General features: G+C 50.9%; 8 protein-coding genes and 1 non-coding gene across 9 annotated transcripts; 3 read left to right on the top strand and 6 right to left on the bottom strand.

Annotated features, from left to right (window-relative positions):
* Positions 1-1,220: 1,220 nt before the first annotated feature.
* RRP3_2 (ribosomal RNA processing protein) lies at positions 1,221-2,390 on the top strand (the record flags this gene model as incomplete). Its single annotated transcript, XM_043283124.1, has 2 exons — positions 1,221-1,568; positions 1,707-2,390. The coding sequence occupies 2 exons, from the start codon at positions 1,221-1,223 to the stop codon at positions 2,388-2,390; spliced, it is 1,032 nt and encodes a 343-aa protein (XP_043140435.1).
* A 449-nt stretch (positions 2,391-2,839) lies between these two features.
* ACHE_t70011A lies at positions 2,840-2,911 on the top strand. Its single transcript has one exon. It is a non-coding gene; the product is annotated as a tRNA-Thr (tRNA).
* A 239-nt stretch (positions 2,912-3,150) lies between these two features.
* Positions 3,151-5,106, bottom strand: ADE17 (phosphoribosylaminoimidazolecarboxamide formyltransferase/IMP cyclohydrolase; the record flags this gene model as incomplete). Its single annotated transcript, XM_043283123.1, has 4 exons — positions 3,151-3,306; positions 3,366-4,848; positions 4,897-5,023; positions 5,091-5,106. 4 exons carry the CDS (start codon positions 5,104-5,106, stop codon positions 3,151-3,153), a joined length of 1,782 nt encoding a protein of 593 aa, XP_043140434.1.
* A 784-nt stretch (positions 5,107-5,890) lies between these two features.
* On the bottom strand, positions 5,891-7,003 carry ACHE_70754S (INSIG family protein; the record flags this gene model as incomplete). The annotated part of the gene is made up of 2 exons (XM_043283122.1): positions 5,891-6,256; positions 6,308-7,003. 2 exons carry the CDS (start codon positions 7,001-7,003, stop codon positions 5,891-5,893), a joined length of 1,062 nt encoding a protein of 353 aa, XP_043140433.1.
* Positions 7,004-7,636: 633 nt separating this feature from the next.
* On the bottom strand, positions 7,637-8,785 carry ACHE_70753S (uncharacterized protein; the record flags this gene model as incomplete). The annotated part of the gene is made up of 1 exon (XM_043283121.1): positions 7,637-8,785. One exon carries the CDS (start codon positions 8,783-8,785, stop codon positions 7,637-7,639), a length of 1,149 nt encoding a protein of 382 aa, XP_043140432.1.
* A 391-nt stretch (positions 8,786-9,176) lies between these two features.
* On the bottom strand, positions 9,177-11,660 carry ACHE_70752S (putative INO80 chromatin remodeling complex (Ies1); the record flags this gene model as incomplete). Its single annotated transcript, XM_043283120.1, has 4 exons — positions 9,177-10,402; positions 10,456-10,509; positions 10,561-11,100; positions 11,153-11,660. The coding sequence occupies 4 exons, from the start codon at positions 11,658-11,660 to the stop codon at positions 9,177-9,179; spliced, it is 2,328 nt and encodes a 775-aa protein (XP_043140431.1).
* A 1,684-nt stretch (positions 11,661-13,344) lies between these two features.
* Positions 13,345-15,392, bottom strand: DED1 (DEAD/DEAH box helicase; the record flags this gene model as incomplete). The annotated part of the gene is made up of 3 exons (XM_043283118.1): positions 13,345-15,023; positions 15,096-15,157; positions 15,220-15,392. 3 exons carry the CDS (start codon positions 15,390-15,392, stop codon positions 13,345-13,347), a joined length of 1,914 nt encoding a protein of 637 aa, XP_043140430.1.
* A 1,433-nt stretch (positions 15,393-16,825) lies between these two features.
* CPR2 (peptidylprolyl isomerase) lies at positions 16,826-17,750 on the bottom strand (the record flags this gene model as incomplete). The annotated part of the gene is made up of 6 exons (XM_043283117.1): positions 16,826-17,003; positions 17,054-17,198; positions 17,253-17,356; positions 17,411-17,427; positions 17,499-17,576; positions 17,640-17,750. 6 exons carry the CDS (start codon positions 17,748-17,750, stop codon positions 16,826-16,828), a joined length of 633 nt encoding a protein of 210 aa, XP_043140429.1.
* A 335-nt stretch (positions 17,751-18,085) lies between these two features.
* Positions 18,086-18,616, top strand: ACHE_70749A (mitochondrial 37S ribosomal protein uS13m; the record flags this gene model as incomplete). Its single annotated transcript, XM_043283116.1, has 4 exons — positions 18,086-18,088; positions 18,140-18,184; positions 18,249-18,515; positions 18,572-18,616. 4 exons carry the CDS (start codon positions 18,086-18,088, stop codon positions 18,614-18,616), a joined length of 360 nt encoding a protein of 119 aa, XP_043140428.1.
* Positions 18,617-18,763: the final 147 nt, after the last annotated feature.

The following is an 18,763-nucleotide window of genomic DNA, read 5'->3' as shown; positions in this document are numbered from 1 at the left end:
AGGAGAGCCGCCGGTTGTCTCGTTGCTGAGGTGTCGCTTATGGCTCGTCACGTGCACCAGGGGTAAAGCTGCCGGAGATGCACGGCCTGCCGCAATGTGCCAGCAAACAAAGAGAGGAGAGGATGTTTGCACAGATATTATTGAGGAAAAAGAAATAAGAAGAGGATTAAGAGGTGGAGAAAAAGGAATATGGCCGTTGAAATAGTTGGTTGTTGGGTGGTGAACTGCTGGCGCCGTTTGATATTCACCTACAACTGTCACCGACAACGGCTATGTATTCATTGCTTTTACTTCTATTCCCATGGTTTACTTTTCATTTTCATATGTATTGTCCCTTTTAAATGCATCTGACAGTTTCACTGTCAGATGTATGACGTACAGAGCAGTTGAACGGTGGCATTTCCATGCATGTCGGTCTGCAGGTTATTTTATATACAACCAACCCGGAGATATTCAACAGGGGCGGACACTATAACACAGCACTCTCGTTACTATGTGTCTCCAATATGATCCCAAACGCCTGGAATGACAATGTCAGCCCCAAGCCCATGTCATCCGCGCCGTGTAGCCCTCTCTCATGTATCCACCCAGTCAAGGCTCGGCACTATACGACCCGAGCTGGTCACTGTTCTCGTGGAATAAGTATCTGGAGGCCGGCCGTACATCACATCCGGGGCCGCGTCCAATATTAGTATTCATTGTGGAATTGCTACCTCAAGCTGTCTCTGTATATGTATCTGTATCTTGATCAATCGAAGAATAGATTTATAACACGAGACACTCTAATCAGCACAGCACTCGGAAAGGAATACAGACACCTGGGTTTAATTACCGTAAAGTGAGCTGTACAAGGCCTCAAAAGAGCTTTTTGGTAGCGCCCTAGGCCAAACTGCCCACAACCATTAAATCTAACACTACTTGCATCATTAACATCTAACCTCATCCTATCCTCAACCCCATAATCTTTTGAATCGCAAATTACACGATAACCCAAGCGAGTATGTCACCACCAAAGAAAAGGAAACACATGAAGGACACAAACCCACCAACAAACCAAAACCACTCTCAACCGATGAGCCAGAATCCTTCAACCCAGCAAGGTCAACGGAGTCCTTCCACCGACAACTCCCCAAGACCTTCCACGACCTAGGCCTACCACCCGTCCTATGCAAATATTGCACTTCCCTCGGCTACAAAACCCCAACCTCCATCCGAACACAATGCATCCTCCTAGCATTATCCGGACGAGACATAATCAGCCTAGCAGAGACAGAAAGCAGCAAGACAGCCGCTTTCGTACTACCGATCCTACGAGCCCTACTGGACAAGCCTCGGCGTTTACACCCGCTTGTCCTCACGCCTACCAGGGAACTCGCGCAGCAGACCGCCAATGTTGTAAAGGACTTGGGGGCAGTGGTATCTACTTCGTGCACGCTGTTGATTGGAGGATAGATATGGTTTCGCTGGCGATATCGTTGGCAAGAAAGCCGTATGTTATAGTCGCGACGCCAGGGGCGGTTGTTGGATCATTTGGAGAATACGAAGGGGTTTTCGTTGTGGAGATTGAAGTATTTGGTTTTGGATGAGGCCGATAGGCTTTTGGATTGTGACATCGATCCGGCACTAGATAAGATCCTGGAGGTGTTGCCCGGCAGGATGACGTATCTTTCCTCGGCGATTATGTCTAATAAGGTTGATCACTTCAGCGGGCGTCGTTGACGGGTCCGGTGCGGGTTTCGGTTTCTGCAAAGAGTCAAACGTCCGCTACGCTTTTGCAGTATTATGCTCTTATTCCATTCATATGGAAAGATGTGCATTTTATCCATTTACTGAACGAACATGCGGGACAGATGACCATCATATTCACCCGGATAATACGAGAGACTCAGCGACTCGCCATCGTGCTGCGAAATCTAGGGTTCCCCGCCATTCCCATCCACGGCCAACTCTCACTGAGCGCTCGACTAGCGTCTCTAAATAAGTTCCGTGCCAGGTCTCAGAATATACTGACCGCCACGGACGTCGCAGCCTGTGGGCTTGACATACCATCGGTGGACCTGGTTGCAAACTACGATTTACCTGAAGACAGCAAAACGTACATTCACCGTGTTGGAAGAACGGCGCGTGCTGGTCGAAGTGGGATTGCAATCTCGATTGTTATCCAGTATGACACTGAAACATATTCAAGGATCAAGGCAGTCCTAGGGAAAATGTTGAAAGGATATGAAATCTCCGAAGAAGAAGCCATGCTCTTCGCTGAGCGTGTCAATGAAGCTCGGAGAGCGGCTGCAGTACAACTAAGAGAGCAAGGACAACGGGGGCAGTCCTCGAAAGAGGCAAGAGAAGCAGAGACGACATGGACCAAGATGAGGGGTAGCCCGTTAACATGACATGTTCAAATGTGACTTTTCAACAAAGGGTAGCAACAAACTCTCGATATACTTCCGGGAGGTGATAATGATGCGAGAACGAATGCTTCATTCCTCGGGTTACGCACTCCGTGTGCATGTAGCTGGGTAAGATGCGGCTTTCGGGCGCCGGGGGTTCGGGACCGGACCGCAGTTTAGTTCAATCTGGATTGGGTTATGGGTATGGTTCAGCTAGGGCTGTAGGGTGCATCTTTAGCCGATCCGCACATTTTGTCCATACCGTGTGTTATACTCCATAAAAACATACTACGGATGTATGTTCTCGAAAATCAAATTTTCGCTTCTTGTTTCACACCTTCCCCTAAGTATAGCAGTTCCATACCTTCTCGAACGAACTCAATTAGGAGGTTTAACAAACCTCCGATTTTTTTTCTTATATAACACTGTATGTTATCAGTCTGCCAATAGTTGCCCTTGTAGCTCAGGGGTAGAGCGCATCACTCGTAATGATGAGGTCCGCGGTTCGAATCCGCGTGGGGGCAACATTTTTTACCTTTTTATTTCCTGTTTATTTCCCCCCCCCTTGCTTTTTCTTTCTTTTTACAGCTATTATTGAAAAACTTAAAAAAAGCTTAATTGAACATGAACATAACATTTCATCATCTATGTACTAAATTGTACGGAGTACTATAACTGGTCATTAAACAAATCATCGTAACCAACCCTTTTTTCCCAAGCCCTTTTCTTTTTATACCGTATACGACGTCACCAGAAAAGCGGATTAGTGGTGGAACAGACGAGTACCCTGCTCGACGAACGAGATACCAAGTTTCTCGGCGGTCTCGAAGACGGGGCCATCGTTCTGCGAACCGCTGGGTGCGGCGATGTACTTGACGCCGGAGCGGGCGGCGCGGAAGACGTTGTCGATGAAGGGGAACTTTTTCGCCAAATGTTAGCAAACAGATAGATCAGTTTGGGGCGTGGGGGAAGGCATACGAAAGCATCCGAAGAAACAGCAACGTTGGTCAACTGCGAGAGCCAAGCATCGCGCTCCTCCTGGGTGAACGGAGCAGGAACCTCCGCGAACACACGCTCGTATTCGACCTTCTCAGCGTCGTTGCGGGGCGTCTGGCCCGAGCACAGCAGGTCGATGGCGTTGCTCTTGTCAGCACGCTTGGTGCCCTGCTTCCACTTGATGTTGAGCACGCGCTCGTGGAAGCGCATCCACCAGTTGTCGGTCTTGTCGCCGGCAAGACGAGTGCAGTGGATACGGCTCTGCTGGCCGGCACCTAGGCCAACGACCTGTCCGTTGAGGGCGTAGCAGACGGAGTTGGACTGGGTGTATTTCAGGGCGAGGGTGGCGACGGTGAGGTCGCGGAGGGCGGACTCGGGGAGAGACTCGGTGTTCTTGGGGGTGATGATGGTGTTGAAGGTCTTCTGGGGGGAGATGACGGCGTCGTTGCGGGCCTGGGTGAGCTGGACACCGTAGAGAGTGCGGGTCTCCTCGGCGGGGGGGTTGTAGGTCTCGTCCATCTCGAGGACGAGGTACTTGCCGCCCTTCTTCTTGGAGAGGATCTCAAGGGCCTCGGGGGTGTAGCCGGCGGCGATGACACCATCAGAGACCTCGCGGGAGACGATCTTGGCGGTGGGGACGTCGACGACATCGCTCAGGGCGAGGATGTCACCGAAGCTGGACATACGGTCCGCACCACGGGCACGGGCGTAGGCCTGGGCAAGGCCAGACGACTCGATGCCAGCGATGTCGTCGACCATGTAGACCTTGCGCTCTTCCTCGTTCAGGGGAACACCGACCGCAGCACCAGCGGGCGAGACGTGCTTGAAGCTGGCGGCAGCGGGGAGACCAAGAGCCTGCTTGAGCTCCTTGACAAGAGCCCAGGCATTGAGAGCGTCGAGCAAGTTAACGTAACCGGGGGAGCCATTGCGCACGGTGAAGGGAAGCTTGCCCTGAGGCACGTAGGCAGAAGCAGGCTTCTGGTGAGGGTTGGTACCGTAGCGCAGAGTCAAGTGCTGCTCACCACTAGCATACTGCTTGCGGAAGAAGCCCGAGATGGCAGAGTCATAGTCGGCAGTCTGCTCAAAAGCCTTCAGAGCATACTTCTGCTTGCTAGCGTCGTTGATCTCCCCAGCCTCAAGCTCTTTCAGGAACTCAGGGTAGTCCTGGGGGTCCGAGAGGATAGTCACACGGGCATGGTTCTTAGCAGCGGCACGGAGCAAAGTCACGCCACCAATATCAATCTCCTCAACAGCTTCCTCAATAGTCACGTTAACCTTCTTAACGGTCTCCTTGAACGGGTACAAGTTGCAGACGACGTAGTCCACCTTGGCGATCTTCTGCTCAGCAAGGTCCTTCTCGTCCGTCTCGATGTTGCGGGCAAGGATACCACCGTGCACGGCGGGGTGGAGGGTCTTGACACGACCGCCCAGCATCTCGGGGGCGTTTGTGATGGCGGAGACATCCCTGACCTTATCAGTCTGATATTCCATGCAACCTTATGCGACTACTCACTCAACAGGGAAGCCAGCCTCCCGAATCAACTTGGCCGTACCACCGGAGGCGAGCAAGCGCACCTTTTGCTGGACAAGACCCTTGGCCAAGTCAAGGAGGCCGGTCTTGTCGTAGACGGAGATAATTGCTGTTCAGCAGTATGAATTAGCATCTGTCAAACTTTTTTTAATCTTCTGCAAAAAGAAAAAGCATACCCGACTTCTGAGCCATGATGCGCGGAGTTGAAGAAAAAAAGCGAGAAAGAGCCACCACTTTAAATCAGACCACTGCAGATAATAGTTGACGAAAGAGAAGAATTGCCCGTGGTCCTCAGAATCAATTGTCAAAACACACAGAGACTCAGGTGAAGAGTGTCCGAAGCCGGAGAAGAGATTCTAATTCTTTGCCGCGGGGAGGCCATGATTCAACCAATCAGCGACTGTCTATTGAACCACCCCGCGTTATACCCAATGCGGCATGCATAGCTGGCATAGTTATGTAATCCACTTTGTGCAAATTTTTATATCATGTGACGCATACGCACAGACCAACACGTCCCAATACAAAATCGATTTTTCACTTCGGAACTTTCTCCTTTCTTTTCTTCTTTTCTTCTTCATGAACAACGCAAAAAACAACATTCTTCCAAAAGCGTTCCTACGAGGATACATTCCTATGAAGTACGGAAATCGTCATGTAGAATGGAGAGGAATTGCCTCTGGCAAAGGGTCGATCTTGGGTGCAGTGCCTGCTTGGACTCCAATGGGGTCCTATAGTAGGGATTGCAATGATTGACTGTACAATACGTCTTGTAGTTCTGTATTGAGTGGATTGGTTCAGAACCTCGTGAATCATTCTAGGCTGTTATATTGGCCATGAGCTATCTGTACGAGCCCATGCCATGCATGCCATCCAAAACACAACGAAAAATGCCTTGTAAAAATGCCAATCGGCGGCGACGACGAAAGGAAAAAAAAAAGAAAAGCCAAACTCTTATGAAAATCTCGTCTTGCATTCAACCCTTCAATGCCTCCTTGGCTCCTCCAATCGCCAACTGCCGTCCAATATTGCCAAAGCATACACACGCGCAGAAAAGAACACTGGCAATCCAGGTCCGCACAGCAATACCCTCTTGCGTTATTCCCGTCGCAAATGCAAACTCCAGCCCAGTGCTGTTCAGTCCAAATGTAGTCGGTGGGCTCTCGGTTGACGATGGCATCAATTCCGGTTTCAGTCCCAGAACTAGGCCCATTCCGGCCACGCCCACGACTGTCGACAGCAGAAATCCGGTCTTGGTTCGGTCGATGAGATACCACAAGACGGGGTTTACGAGCGCGAGGGTCAGGGAGGCTTGCGTTGTGGATTCCCACGGAAGTCGTCGCTTTGACAGTTAGCAGCGATGCTATTGCCTGATTGAAAAGAGGAAACTTACCATAGCAAAAGCAATCCCAACAAAAGCACCAACGCTGCGAACAGCAGCTACCCACGTCGAAGTGCGATCCTCATTATCACGACCGGTCGCCCGTTTCGTCCGTCGAACAGTATCAGGAACCGTCCCCTCAAAGAAAACATCCAACCAGGGAAGCACATTCCCCAACGCAATACCAGTCAACCCCCAGAAACCCAAATACTGCCATGACTCGTAGTAATGAATATTCTCCAACTTTACCGGCGTAATCCAATGGTTCTCATGAAGATGCACCGTAATCACACCATACACAATCCCAAACCCAAACAAAAACGCACTGCGTAGCGCCCGCGGCAGAATCACACCCCGAAATAGCCCATGGTTCAATCGAGACCGGGTGCGCTCCAGTGTAAACCGATCCGGGCCATCGAGCTTGAATTCCGGCTTGGGATGCTCGGCGCCGGGGGTGTGAGCTTCCGTGCCCCAGGGACTGGACTCATCGCGGGCGCTGTCGAAGGCTGTTGGGGAGTATATACCGAATAACGTAGAAGAGGTCAGGTTCATGATGGATCCGTTGCGGCTCATGTTGTTCAACTCGGCGTCCTTGGGGCTGAGGAAGTCCGGGTTCGCAGGTTCAGCTGGGGTGGGCGCTTCGGAGGATTCTGGAGTGAGGTTGAAGGCTCGTCGCGGCCGGGGACGAAGAATACGGTCTTCAGACATGATTGTAGAATCGCGATTGTAAGTTCTCGCGTGGTATCACAGTGCTGTAGTTGTGATTGCGATGGAAATAGAACAGGTTCAAAGGGAGACGCTGTTTAAAACCCGACTCAGCTCAACGGCGTAACCAGAACGGTTGCAACAACGCGCAGGGAAAATCGGGACGTAGTCTCAACAAATCTCGCAAGGCAAAGCGACGATGTCGGTCCCCTCGGACGATCAATCACCAGCAAGCAATAGTAATTAGGGAAACGACCGAAAAAAGAGGAGACGACGACGCGGGGAAATTCAGCAATAGGAGAAAATCAGTGGCTGTCAATTTCCGGCTGAGTCGTATGCAGGACGCTGCGGAGCTGGTCTGCACGAGCTGAGTCTGTGTTAAGCAGCTGAACTGAGCGTAATCAACTAGAATAATAAAATAAGAGAGATAATATAATCATTAAACAAGTTCAACCAAGTCAACATAAGAATAGAGGAGGCTGGTTGAGGAGGATTACCTACTGAGCGGAACCAGCGGGAAGCTGACATGTGATCGCCGGAGAATTAACCGTGATCGTGGATGCGCGCAGCAGAGAGTACGCTATCACCACTACTATATTCAGCTATACGCAAACATCAGAGATGTAAAAGTACACATCAACACAACTCCCATCCCGCATCCACAATATCATCCAACACCGTACAAAACGCCATATCATAATCTCCATCCCGAAAGAACCCAAACACCCCTCCCCCCTTATACCTCTCCAGCAAAGAACTCTCCTCAACCATAGGCACCCCCCTTAGATTCTGTATCTTCCGTCCCTGCGAGGGATTAAACACGCTAAACACCCTCTCTATCTCATAATTTACGCCGGGAGTCTTAGTCTCAGTCTGACTCTGCGAGGAAGAAGCACGCACCACCGCCCGAATCCCAATACATTGGAAATACACCTTCCCTGTCGAGAGACTATTAGCACTGCACCACGCGCCGTCGGCGACTTCATTCGACCGTACGAGTCGCGTAAAGCTGTTCCCTAGTACGCCGCCGAGATGGAGACCTGGGTTCTCGCGGGTGGTTTGGTTACTATCCTTCAAATCCCGTAGTGACGCTTCATCCCTGACATCCTCGAACAATCCCCTCTCCGAATGATGATACGCAACCGTCCTCCCGGCAATAATCCCAGGCAAAAAACCCTTCCCATAAACTCGTCTGTCCCCAGTAACAAGCTCAACGAAGCACCACGGCCCCGCCCACGTCACAGCCTTTACATTAGCACCAGCATCACCCAAAGCCCTAACAATCCTCTCAACCTGCGCCTCCGTCGGCGACTTCCACATCCTCAACCTAAACCCCACATGATCCGGCAAACCCTCATCCGCATAGTCGCACGCATTCGTCTCAACAACACCCTCCCTAAACAACCCTACCTCGGCACTTCTTACAAGCCGCACCGCAACGCAGGCGATAGTCAGCGGCACGGGGTCGGGAATCGTATCCGTGACGATGGTGATGACCGGGTACGAGAGATCGAGCCGTTTTGCGTTGTAGACCGAGAAGAGCCAGGAGAGTTCACGGTCTGTTGGGTCGCGGAAGGACTTGGCTCGGGGGTTCCAAAGGGTGAAGGGGGCGGGGTCGTGGATGTGGCGCGAACCGTAGGCAGTTTGGTTTAGGGATTTCCAGTTTGTTAGGGGGCTGAGGGTGTTGACGTTGGTGGAGGAGGTGGTGGTGCTGGAGGTGGTGTTGGGGTTAGTTGGGGTTATTGGTATTTGGGGCATCGGGCCCCGGGAGGCGGTTGAGGTCATCTTGTATGCTACTTTCGTTGTATGCACTGTAGTTATTGTAGTTGAGGTTCTACTTTGTACGGGGTGAGAAGATAATAAATTTATAGAAAAATCTAGCCAGAGTTGACGTCTTTGGTAGGATTCCTGAATGGAACTCGGATGACAGCGTTATGAGGTATGGGAGAATTTCTACCAGTGAACCAAATAATGCACCATTGCATCCTCACTATCTAATTATCTAGCTACATAGACATAGGTATACATACACTCAATTGCAATTCCAAATCAAGGCCTGAAACCAATCATGGATACAAATGGTAGAGCAATACATCGATTAAGCAGAATATCCGAGGTTAAAGGCGGAAATAGGCAAGATAAATGAAACAAATTCAACTGGCACATGAAGCCACATTCAAACCGGTCCCGTTGGTGCTGGCTCACCAACAGCAGACGAAACCTCACTCCCTACATCCCCATTACGAACATCATCACCCTCGCCATCTGAGGCCGACGAATGGTCATCCCCCTCAACATCAACCTCCGCCTCATCAAGATCCTCCTCGTCCGCATCAACATCAGATGACAACGCACCATCAACATCCCCAACAAAACTCTCATCCATCCCAGCCTCCGCCGGCTGGTCCTCGCCAAGAAGTTCGCGGTCAATATCATCCAACGTTTCGTCCATCGCGTCTTCGGCTAATGGCGCAGAGGTAGGTTTCGCGGCTGGAGTACGTGCCTTGGTGCCCTTGGAACGGAAAGCCGCGGGCGTTGTAGTCGGCGTGGCATCAACCTGACCTTCGGCCGCAGCACTAGCTCTGGCCGCTTCATGTTGTGTTATGATCTGTTCTGCTACCTCTGACTGAGCCTTCTTTCTTGCTTCGCGGGTTGCACGGGCGCGTTTTTGCGCTGTGAGGTATTTGCTATGTGAAAGGGCGTTGTCGAATTCGATGGCTTGCTGTTTCGCGCGTTGACGCTCTTCCCGCTCCTTCTTCCGGTCTCGCTTGGGGCCGTTGGCGTTGTCGTAGTCCCATCTGTCAAGCCGACGGGTAGCCTTTCGGATCGCGGACAGGTAGAAGTTGGGGCATTCGCCGTAGTCTTCTCGGCGCCAGGGGTTGAGGATGACACCGCCTGGACCCCAGGCGCGGGAATCGTCGCTGTCGTAGCCGTCTGGGAGGCCAGTGATGAGACGTGCGGAGCGGGCTAGGGGGATTTCGCTTTCGCGCTGGATGCGGAGCTTTTTGTGTGCTTCGTCCTTGCGCTTCGAGAGCAGGTACCCAATGCGCTCGCGACGGTTCTGTTCGACGGCGATCTGGTGCTGTGTTAAGGGTCGGGGGCGGCGGGACGAAGTTGGTTGGGGTCCAGCCGGTTCATTCACAAACCGGTTTACCACTGCGTTGGAACTAGATGGAGCTGGCGAGGAAGCATCGGGAGTTTGTTCTCCCTTTGTCTTCAGAATTAGGCGCTGCTGACCAACTGAACGGTCGGGAGAACCCTCCCGTTTGGGTCGTTTCGACCGCGATTGGGCGAATTGCCCAGGTGTATGGTCGTCCTCTTCATCGTGTCTGGCTGATGGGTGCAGTGGAGTCGAAACGCCGGAACGGCCCACTCCAGACGCCTGGTCATCGTCATAGACATCTGCATGTAGGGTTAGCAAGAAACCAATGAAAGGGCACTGAGAGTGAACATACCCTTCTTCGAGCGCTTGTTGACACGAGGCAGTGGCTCGTCTTCCTCCAGGATACCTGCTATAGGTCAGCAAGATTGTATAACATTAGATGAAACGAAAAACTCACGCTTCCGCTCCAACCGCTTAATCTCCCCAAACTCCAACTCCTCCGGCGTATCAATATTCTCCTCATTCGCCTGCTCCTCCGTAAGGCTTTCAAAATCAGGCACCTTGATCGGCAACCCATCAGTCCCCTCACCCTCCTGTCCAGCCCCAAACGGGTTATTCAATGCTGCCTCAGCGCTAAAGTCGCTCTCGAGATACCACCACATTAGCCACAGGAAGGCCCTCGCACGACTAGCGCTACTCAGGGTCGATCGCATAACGAGGTCGAAAAAGTCGCGCGGCGGGAAGAAGTGCAATTCGGAGACTTTGGGGGCGTACTGGGCTAGGATGAAGATGAGGTTGACGGGGTTGGTGCGCGGGACCGCATGTCGCCTGATCTTCTCGAGGGTATTGGGTTGGTCGAAGTCTTCCGACGCACCTTTGAGGATCGATTTGAGACGCGGAGCATCTTGTAGCTGCTTGTACGCATGGGGATCTTGATGTGCCTGTAACGAAGGGATGGAGTGGTAGGTTCTCAGCTGGGCACGCATTTCAGGGAAGACTGCGCCAGTTAGCAGACAAACGCCGACCATAAAAAACAAGATGGAACGTACAATTCAGCGTAGTATTCATCCTCCCAAAGTTCACCAACAAACAAACCATAGCCATACTAATAGCAGCCGGTTTATCATTCTGCAACTTATCCTTCAAGATCTTGCTTGTTTTGCTACTCCTCGCCATAGCATCCATATAAATATCCGCAAAATCCATCCCCTTCTGCCCATCCGACTGCCGCGTAAACACCTTCGTCCGGTCCTCAAACACCAGCTTCAGAAACTGGTACTGGATGTCCTTGCGCCACAGCGGAATGCCATCTTCCTTCTTGAGGTGCTTGATCTTGTTGCCCGAGTAGACGGAGCCGATGGTGCCATTGGCCTGGCGTCTTGTGCCGACCGTGACGTTGGCTGTGGAGGGAGTCGCGGCGGAATTATCATTATTGGTGTTATTATTAGAGGTAGTAGGTGTGCCGTTGGTGTTGGGGTGTGGTGTGGGTTGGTCGTCGGGGACTTCGGAGTGCGCGAAGGACTCATCTGCGATGGCGCTGGTGTCGACCTCGGCCATTTTAGCGGTTTTTTTTTCTGGGGATGTGCAACGTCGAGCAAAGGGGGTTCGTTAAGCGTGTCGAATGGCTGGTGGCTCCCCCTGAGGGTGTCCGTCAGACTGGCCGCGAGTGTTTCTTGGATAGATGGCGTAATGGAGCTCAAAGTAATGAAGTCAGGTGTATAGCAGAAGAATAACAAAACAGACAAATGCAGAACTGAAAAAAGAAGGATGGAAAGAGAGAATCAGATTGAAAGATCGTGCGAGGAGAGAGAAGGAGAAGATAAAGAAAGAAGGTTGAAAATTCTTCCAGCTGGAAAAGAAAAAAGGGAGGTCGAGATTTGGATCTGATCTTTTTTTTTGGCGGCCGCCGAGTATATACAGATCCCGGCGGTAGAATTCACACTGGTATGTATAATGACAGATAACACTTTTTATACAATTTTATATAGAGAATCAAGTCAATTTTGTTACTCCCACAGCCTGGAAATCCTACAGGGTATCATTCGAAATGCTACTCGTATACAACCATACGCACTCGGCTACATGGAACAGGTCCAGTTCGACTCGGACGAGCTTTGCTTACTTTGAAAAAACTTTATGAAAGAAGTCATGAGAAAGATAATGCTCATTGCGATTCAAATACCCAGAATCATCTGTCCTAAAAAAAAAAAAAAGAAGCATACACATTCCAGTGCCATCGCAAACGGCGAAGCAGCGTTATGCTCTATGGATTCGAGAAATCAAGAGACAAAATGAGAAGAAAGAACATCGAATCCATTCAATGCCGTCCGGAGAATTCGTGTGCACACCGCAGCTCCTGCCAACGCCATGTGCAATGCAATGTATTCCTTCTATACCGGCAATTGGTTTGTTCGCTCTGGCTGGGGCAGGGAACAAAGACACAAAGCCCTGGGAAACACAGCGGCAGTTTCTTTCTTCTTTAAGAATCAGAACGCACAAAACATGCAAGTAGGCAAAGATCATAGAAGAACTAGTATTTTTGAAGTAGTAAAAAAGAGCCCGCCATTAAATAACCGAGAACTGCAGCTGTAGTAAAAGAAGACACGGTCCGATGCAGCGCAACCGAACGAAACGAAGAAACAAAAAAGCACTTTTCTTTTGGTTAAAAAAGGAAAAGCCGGCAACCTTTCGCTCGGCACGCAATTATTCAAGCGCGTTATCTCCATATGAACGCCTGAGAAAGACGAATGAAAGAAGTATGGGTATCTGGGGGGTGAAAACCGGTCGTAGCAGGAAAAAAAGTATCAACGCGATCTATGTGATGTTTTTTTTCTCATGCAATACCGACCAAGATGCTCACATAACCAGGAGCAAAAGCGTAAAATGGAGATATCGGACTGCATCGAGTGCCCATGTCTAAACCACGAAAAAAGAGTACAATGAAAGAAAGAAAATGATGACAAAAAGAACAGACGACGGGCTTGCAAGATGCTGAGCAAATAATAAACACCGGCGCAGATTAAAAAGAGAAAATGACAATGAAAGAAAATAGTCGTGGCAGTCATGACAAAGCCGTTCCTGAGATGAAAGTGAAAAAAAAAAAATGAAAATCATAGAAAACCAGAAACTCAGGACTCGTTCTGATCGTAACCGTCAATGAAAGGCGACAAAAGGGAAAAAGAGAGATGATAGCCAATCAGACCTGACGGCCTCGTCACAGACCACAACCGCTGATTTCCCTTTACCACCAGGAAGAGGGACCGGTAGGGCCAGACGGGTTGCCGTAGCCACCGCCGAAGCCGCCATAAGACGGAGCACCACCACCGTAGCCACCGCCGCCATAGCTAGCGCCGCCGTAGCCGCCAGATCCGTAGCCACCACCGCTGCTGTAGCTAGGGGCAGCACCAAAGCCGCCGCCCATAGTACGACGCATATCACGGGTAGCGTTGGCACCACGACCACGGCCGCCACGACCGCCACGACCGCCGTAGCCACTGCCCTCACGAGCAATGCTCTCAAGGAACGAGGGGATCTCCTGGTTAGCCTCCTTGAGGAGGTCAATCAGGTCACGGACGACACCACGGTTACCACGGTTGAAGAAGGCGGTAGCGATACCGGTGTTACCCGCACGACCGGTACGACCGATACGGTGAACGTAGTCGTCGATGTCGGTGGGAAGATCGTAGTTAACGACGTGGGTGACGTTGGGGATATCGAGACCACGAGCCGCAACAGCAGTGGCAACCAAGATAGGGCAGCGACCAGAGCGGAACATGTCCAGAGCGCGTTCACGCTCACGCTGGGTACGGTCACCGTGAATGGCAGTAGCCGGGAAACGCTGGTTAAGGAGGAAGTCGGACAGGGTGTCTGCCATACGCTTGGTCTCGACGAAGATCAGGGTGAGACCAGTGGTGCCGTGAGTATGCAGAATGTCGAGCAGCACGGAACGCTTGTCGTGGTCCTCAACATACTCGACACGCTGGGTGATGTTCTCGGAGGTAGAACCAACACGGCCGACAGACAGGAAGACGTAGTCCTTAAGGAAGTCGCGGGCCAGCATCTGGATGTCGCGAGGGAAGGTCGCCGAAAACATCAGGGTCTGGCGGTCATCAACGCGCGGCATGTCCTCACCCTCAACAATACGACGGATCTGGGGTTCGAAACCCATGTCCAACATGCGATCAGCCTCGTCCAGAATCAAGTATTTGATGTTCATCAGCGAGATACGGCCACGCTCGATGAGGTCGACCAGACGACCGGGGGTAGCAACGAGCAGGTCACAGCCACGCTCGATCTGGCGGAGTTGGGAGCCAATGTCGGCACCACCGTAGACGACACAGGGGCGAACCCACGAGCGGTAGGCGAACTTGCGGGCTTCTTCGAAGATCTGAGAGACAAGTTCACGGGTGGGGGCCAGGATGAGCGAGGTGGGGTAGGCCTTGCGCTGGCGGCCGTAGCTAAATTGACCAGGCGCCTGTGCGGGCGCGGTAGAGGGTCCATTCTGGTAAGCCTGGGAGAGGATGGGGAATAGGAAACCACCAGTCTTTCCGGAACCGGTCTGGGCACACGCCATCAGATCACGGCCGTTCATAACAATAGGGACGGAGTACTTCTGGACCGGGGTGGGAGTCACGTAACCGGCGAGGGTGATATTGGTGATGAGGTGGTCATCCAAGGGAGGGTTGGTGAAGGCGTTAACGGGCTCGGGGACATTGGTACCGGAGGCTTCCACGGGAATATCGTCGTAGTTGGCGAAGTTGATACCGGTGTTCTGCTTGGACGGGTCGTTGGGGAGTCCGAAAAGCTCGCGTTCCAAACGGGGGTTGGGGGGTCCAGGGATATGTTTGCCGTCACGCCACTGACCGTCGCCGGATCCTCTGGCCTGGGTACCGGAGCCAGAGCTTGAGCCGTAGCCACCGCCTGCGGGCTTTCCGTAAGCATTTGGGTCAAAAGGTCGACGAGCACCTTCCTGGGGGATCCAGCTGTTGTTACCATTGGGACCACGGGGAGAGAAGTCGTTGGCATTAGCCCAGTTGCCGCCACGGCCACCACCTCTGCACATTGTCAGTCAAAACCGTCCTAAATTTCTCCGGAAAAGAGCCAAGATATATCGTACCTAGAAGAGAAAGAGCTGGGGCCCGGCGGGGGAGTAGCACCGTCCATGTTCATACCGGTGTTGCGCTGGCGAAGATGGGGAGGGATGTAAGCAGCGCGGCCAGGGTTGGCGGGTTGAGGCGCATGCTGGGATTCGTTGAGGGAAAGGTTTCCCATTTTCAAGCCGTCGGCCATTTTGCGAGATTTCTATTCAGTTGGGAGCAGAGGTCAGTCAACGTTCATCTTGGTGAAAGTGCAGGTGCGGAAGAGCAACGAAAGGTTTTTCTTTTTTTTTTTCAAGCGGACTGGGTTGGCGCACGTACAAACTTAGGGTTCAATAAGCGTTTCTTGTTGTAAAGATTCTAGACAAGCCCAGAATCAAATTCTCTCCGTCGATAAAAAAAAGAGAGACGTGAAAATCCAAAGATATCCTCGTCGCTCAATCGGTGGCGATGAAGTCAGAAGGCGGACTTTTTGAAATCTGGCACACAGAAAAGGTCCGACGAGACAGGAACAAGAGGAAGGAGGAGAAAAAGAGAAAGGAGAGAACGCGTAGGGAACTTTTTAAATAAAAAGAAAAAAAAACAAAAACAAATAGTGTTCTTGATATGGCAGAGATTAAAGAGAAAGAGAGGAGAGTTGAAGAGAAGAAGAGAAAGTGTGGTGGTGAAAGTTTTGTGGGTGAAGAAAAAAAAAAAAAGAGGCAAAAAGCGTGACTTTGACGGCCGCCGATTTACAGTGCGAAAACAGCCCTTCTTGCCGCCATTCTATTCCTTTCTTTGGTCAGTCTATCCCACGAGTGGTGTTATTATCTGTCCAATTATCTACTTGAAATTGTTTGTGGAAAACTGCTCTGTCGTCTGTTGAATCTGCTGTCCGCTCAGGCGGTGGTCCGTTCTACAGATACATTGAGTAGATACAGGTTGGACAAATAGACAGATTTATGGTCTTTTGATTAGATATAGAATCAACGTTAATGGGGTCAGTCTGCTATTAGCTGTTCCAGGGACACTAGGTTGTCATTTATACTTCTGTCAGTGGCTACAGTGGCCATAGTGGATGTACTCCTCCATACTTCAATAGAGTCAGGATAAAAGATAATAAGGAAAAAAGCACAAGCCATATATTGCTTATATGCATATCTCATATCCTTTTCGGTAGATCTCTATTTCTAATCTCTCTGTTGTAGTGTTGTTGTGTCTACAGAGTATATGCATACTACTGGTAGCCCTATCGGTGCCAACTTGCCACTGCTGACCGCTCCTGCACAGATGCAGGTGCAGATATGATCTGAACACTCCGAGAAATGACGCATTTTCGATATATTTAGACACATACTACGGAGGACACGGTACACATACATATTGTACTTGTAGTACGCATTCTACACCACCGTCCGCTCATTCGCCTTCCCCGCCACTCGTTCCTTCCGGCGGTATAGCAAGAACCCAATAACAGCCACCACCACAAACAGCAGCGTCAATTGTTGGTAGAAATAAGAGGAAACCTCACTGGGTGATACTTTGTCGGATACTTCATCTACTACTTCGTCTTCGTTATCTTCGTCGTCGGAGGCTCATAACCATCAGCACCGTAATATCAAGAAATCGCAAAATGACCGCTCAGGTCTACAGTTCCTCATGGCTACCTTGAGTCTCCTTCTCCTCTTTCAGCTCTCCGCTCTTGGCAATCTTGACGTCCGCCGCGGGGCGGTCACCACGGCCCTTGGGGACGTTCTCGATCTGCTCGACGATGTCGTAGCCCTCGAGGACTTCGCCGAAGACGACGTGACGGCCATCCAGCCACCTACCACATGTCAGTACTGCAGTTTTTATCAATCACCAAATCAAACGCACGCAGTAATAGCGGTGGTAATGAAGAACTGAGAACCGTTGGTGTTCTTGCCGGCGTTGGCCATACTCAAAAGGCCCTTCTTGGTGTGCCTTATCTTGAAGTTCTCGTCCTCGAACTTGTTACCGTAGATCGACTTGCCGCCGGTGCCTGCACACACAATTAGCAACCAGACTTCCTGATCCGGGGCATGACTGAACTCACCATCACCACGGGTAAAGTCACCACCCTGGATCATGAAATCCTTAATAACACGGTGGAAAGTAGACCCCTCATAGCCAAAGCCCTTCTCGCCAGTAGCCAGAGCGCTTGAGGGTGTCAGTATATCGCGAGTTATCAATTGGTCTCAAAGTATTTCGTACCGAAAGTTCTCAGCGGTCTATAATCACAAGAATAGGTTAGCCCATGCTACTTCCAAGACGCATACAGTATACACCCTTAGACACATACCTTAGGAACAGTCTTGCCGTACAATCCAAGCACAATACGACCCAATGGCTTGTCACCGTGTTCGATATCAAAGTAGACCTGTCAGAGAGCCACAATCAGCACGAATTCTAATATAATGCACCTAGCACCCAGGAAGCATACCTTGCTGGTGATCTTAGGACCCCGTGGCTGCTTGGCCTCTTCGCCGTGGACAAGGGCCACACCAAGCGCGAAGACGAGGAAAAAAGAAAAAAGAATACTCCTGAACTGCATGATGCTCTCGATGCTCTAGAGACAAGAGATTAGAGAACAATTGGTGGTGAGAGCAGAAGATGGGAATCGAGACATTCGGAGGCCAGCTTGCATTTGCGGAGAAGGGGGTAGTCTTGTATTTTTCAAAGTGTATTACCAAATATACGAGAAAATTTGCGGAGTGTATCGGTAATATATTACGCGCTGTTGCAATTTGCACTTACACACCTAAACAGAAAATCTACACGCGGAGAAACATTGTTACTGGCGATTTTCTTCCGCTCTGGACATCCAACTGCATCGCTTCAATTGGACTGATCGAAGCAGCCGGCCAAAGCACGCCTACCCTCGCCAAAATGGTATGTCACAACCTTCCAATTGAACCCCCGTGAAGACTAACAAAACCGCAGGTCTTCATCCTAGGTGTCAACTTCCCCGAGCGGAACCTTGTCAAGGCAAGCCCCCACCACCACGAGACGCTCTGCAGACGAAACCTCATTCTAACCTAAACAACTACAGAAGTCCCTCGAATCCTTCTTCGGAATTGGCCACAACACCTCCTCGCGCCTTCTCTCCCGCTTCTACATCAACCCGACATGCAAAGTCGGCGAGCTGGCCAACAAGCAGGTCCTGGACATCACGGCCGCGCTTTCCGAGATGAAGATCGAGAATGACCTGCGCAGACAGACTCTGGACGATATTAAGCGCTTGAAGGAGACGGGGACTTATCGCGGACGGAGGCATGCGTTGGGGTTGCCGGTTCGGGGGCAGAGGACGAGGAACCAGGTATGTTTTCTTTGATTTGTTTTGGAATCACGGGTGGGTTGGGCTAATTGTGGTAGATTAAAACGGCTGTTAAGCTTAACCGAATGGAGAGAAGGCTGTGATTTACTTGGGTTAATTCTTGATTGGGTGCTGTGTCTTGGGTGATTGTTTCCCCGTTATGAAGGCATGAATGGCGTTATGTGTATTTGTTTCATGAGCTTCGAATTGTACTATACTCAATGTCATATATGACAATCGGATGGAAAATT

Source organism: Aspergillus chevalieri, chromosome 7, assembly GCF_016861735.1.
Source record: "Aspergillus chevalieri M1 DNA, chromosome 7, nearly complete sequence".
In the NCBI taxonomy this organism is placed as follows: Eukaryota; Fungi; Ascomycota; class Eurotiomycetes; order Eurotiales; family Aspergillaceae; genus Aspergillus; species Aspergillus chevalieri.
This window is presented reverse-complemented; position numbering and strand designations above follow the sequence as displayed.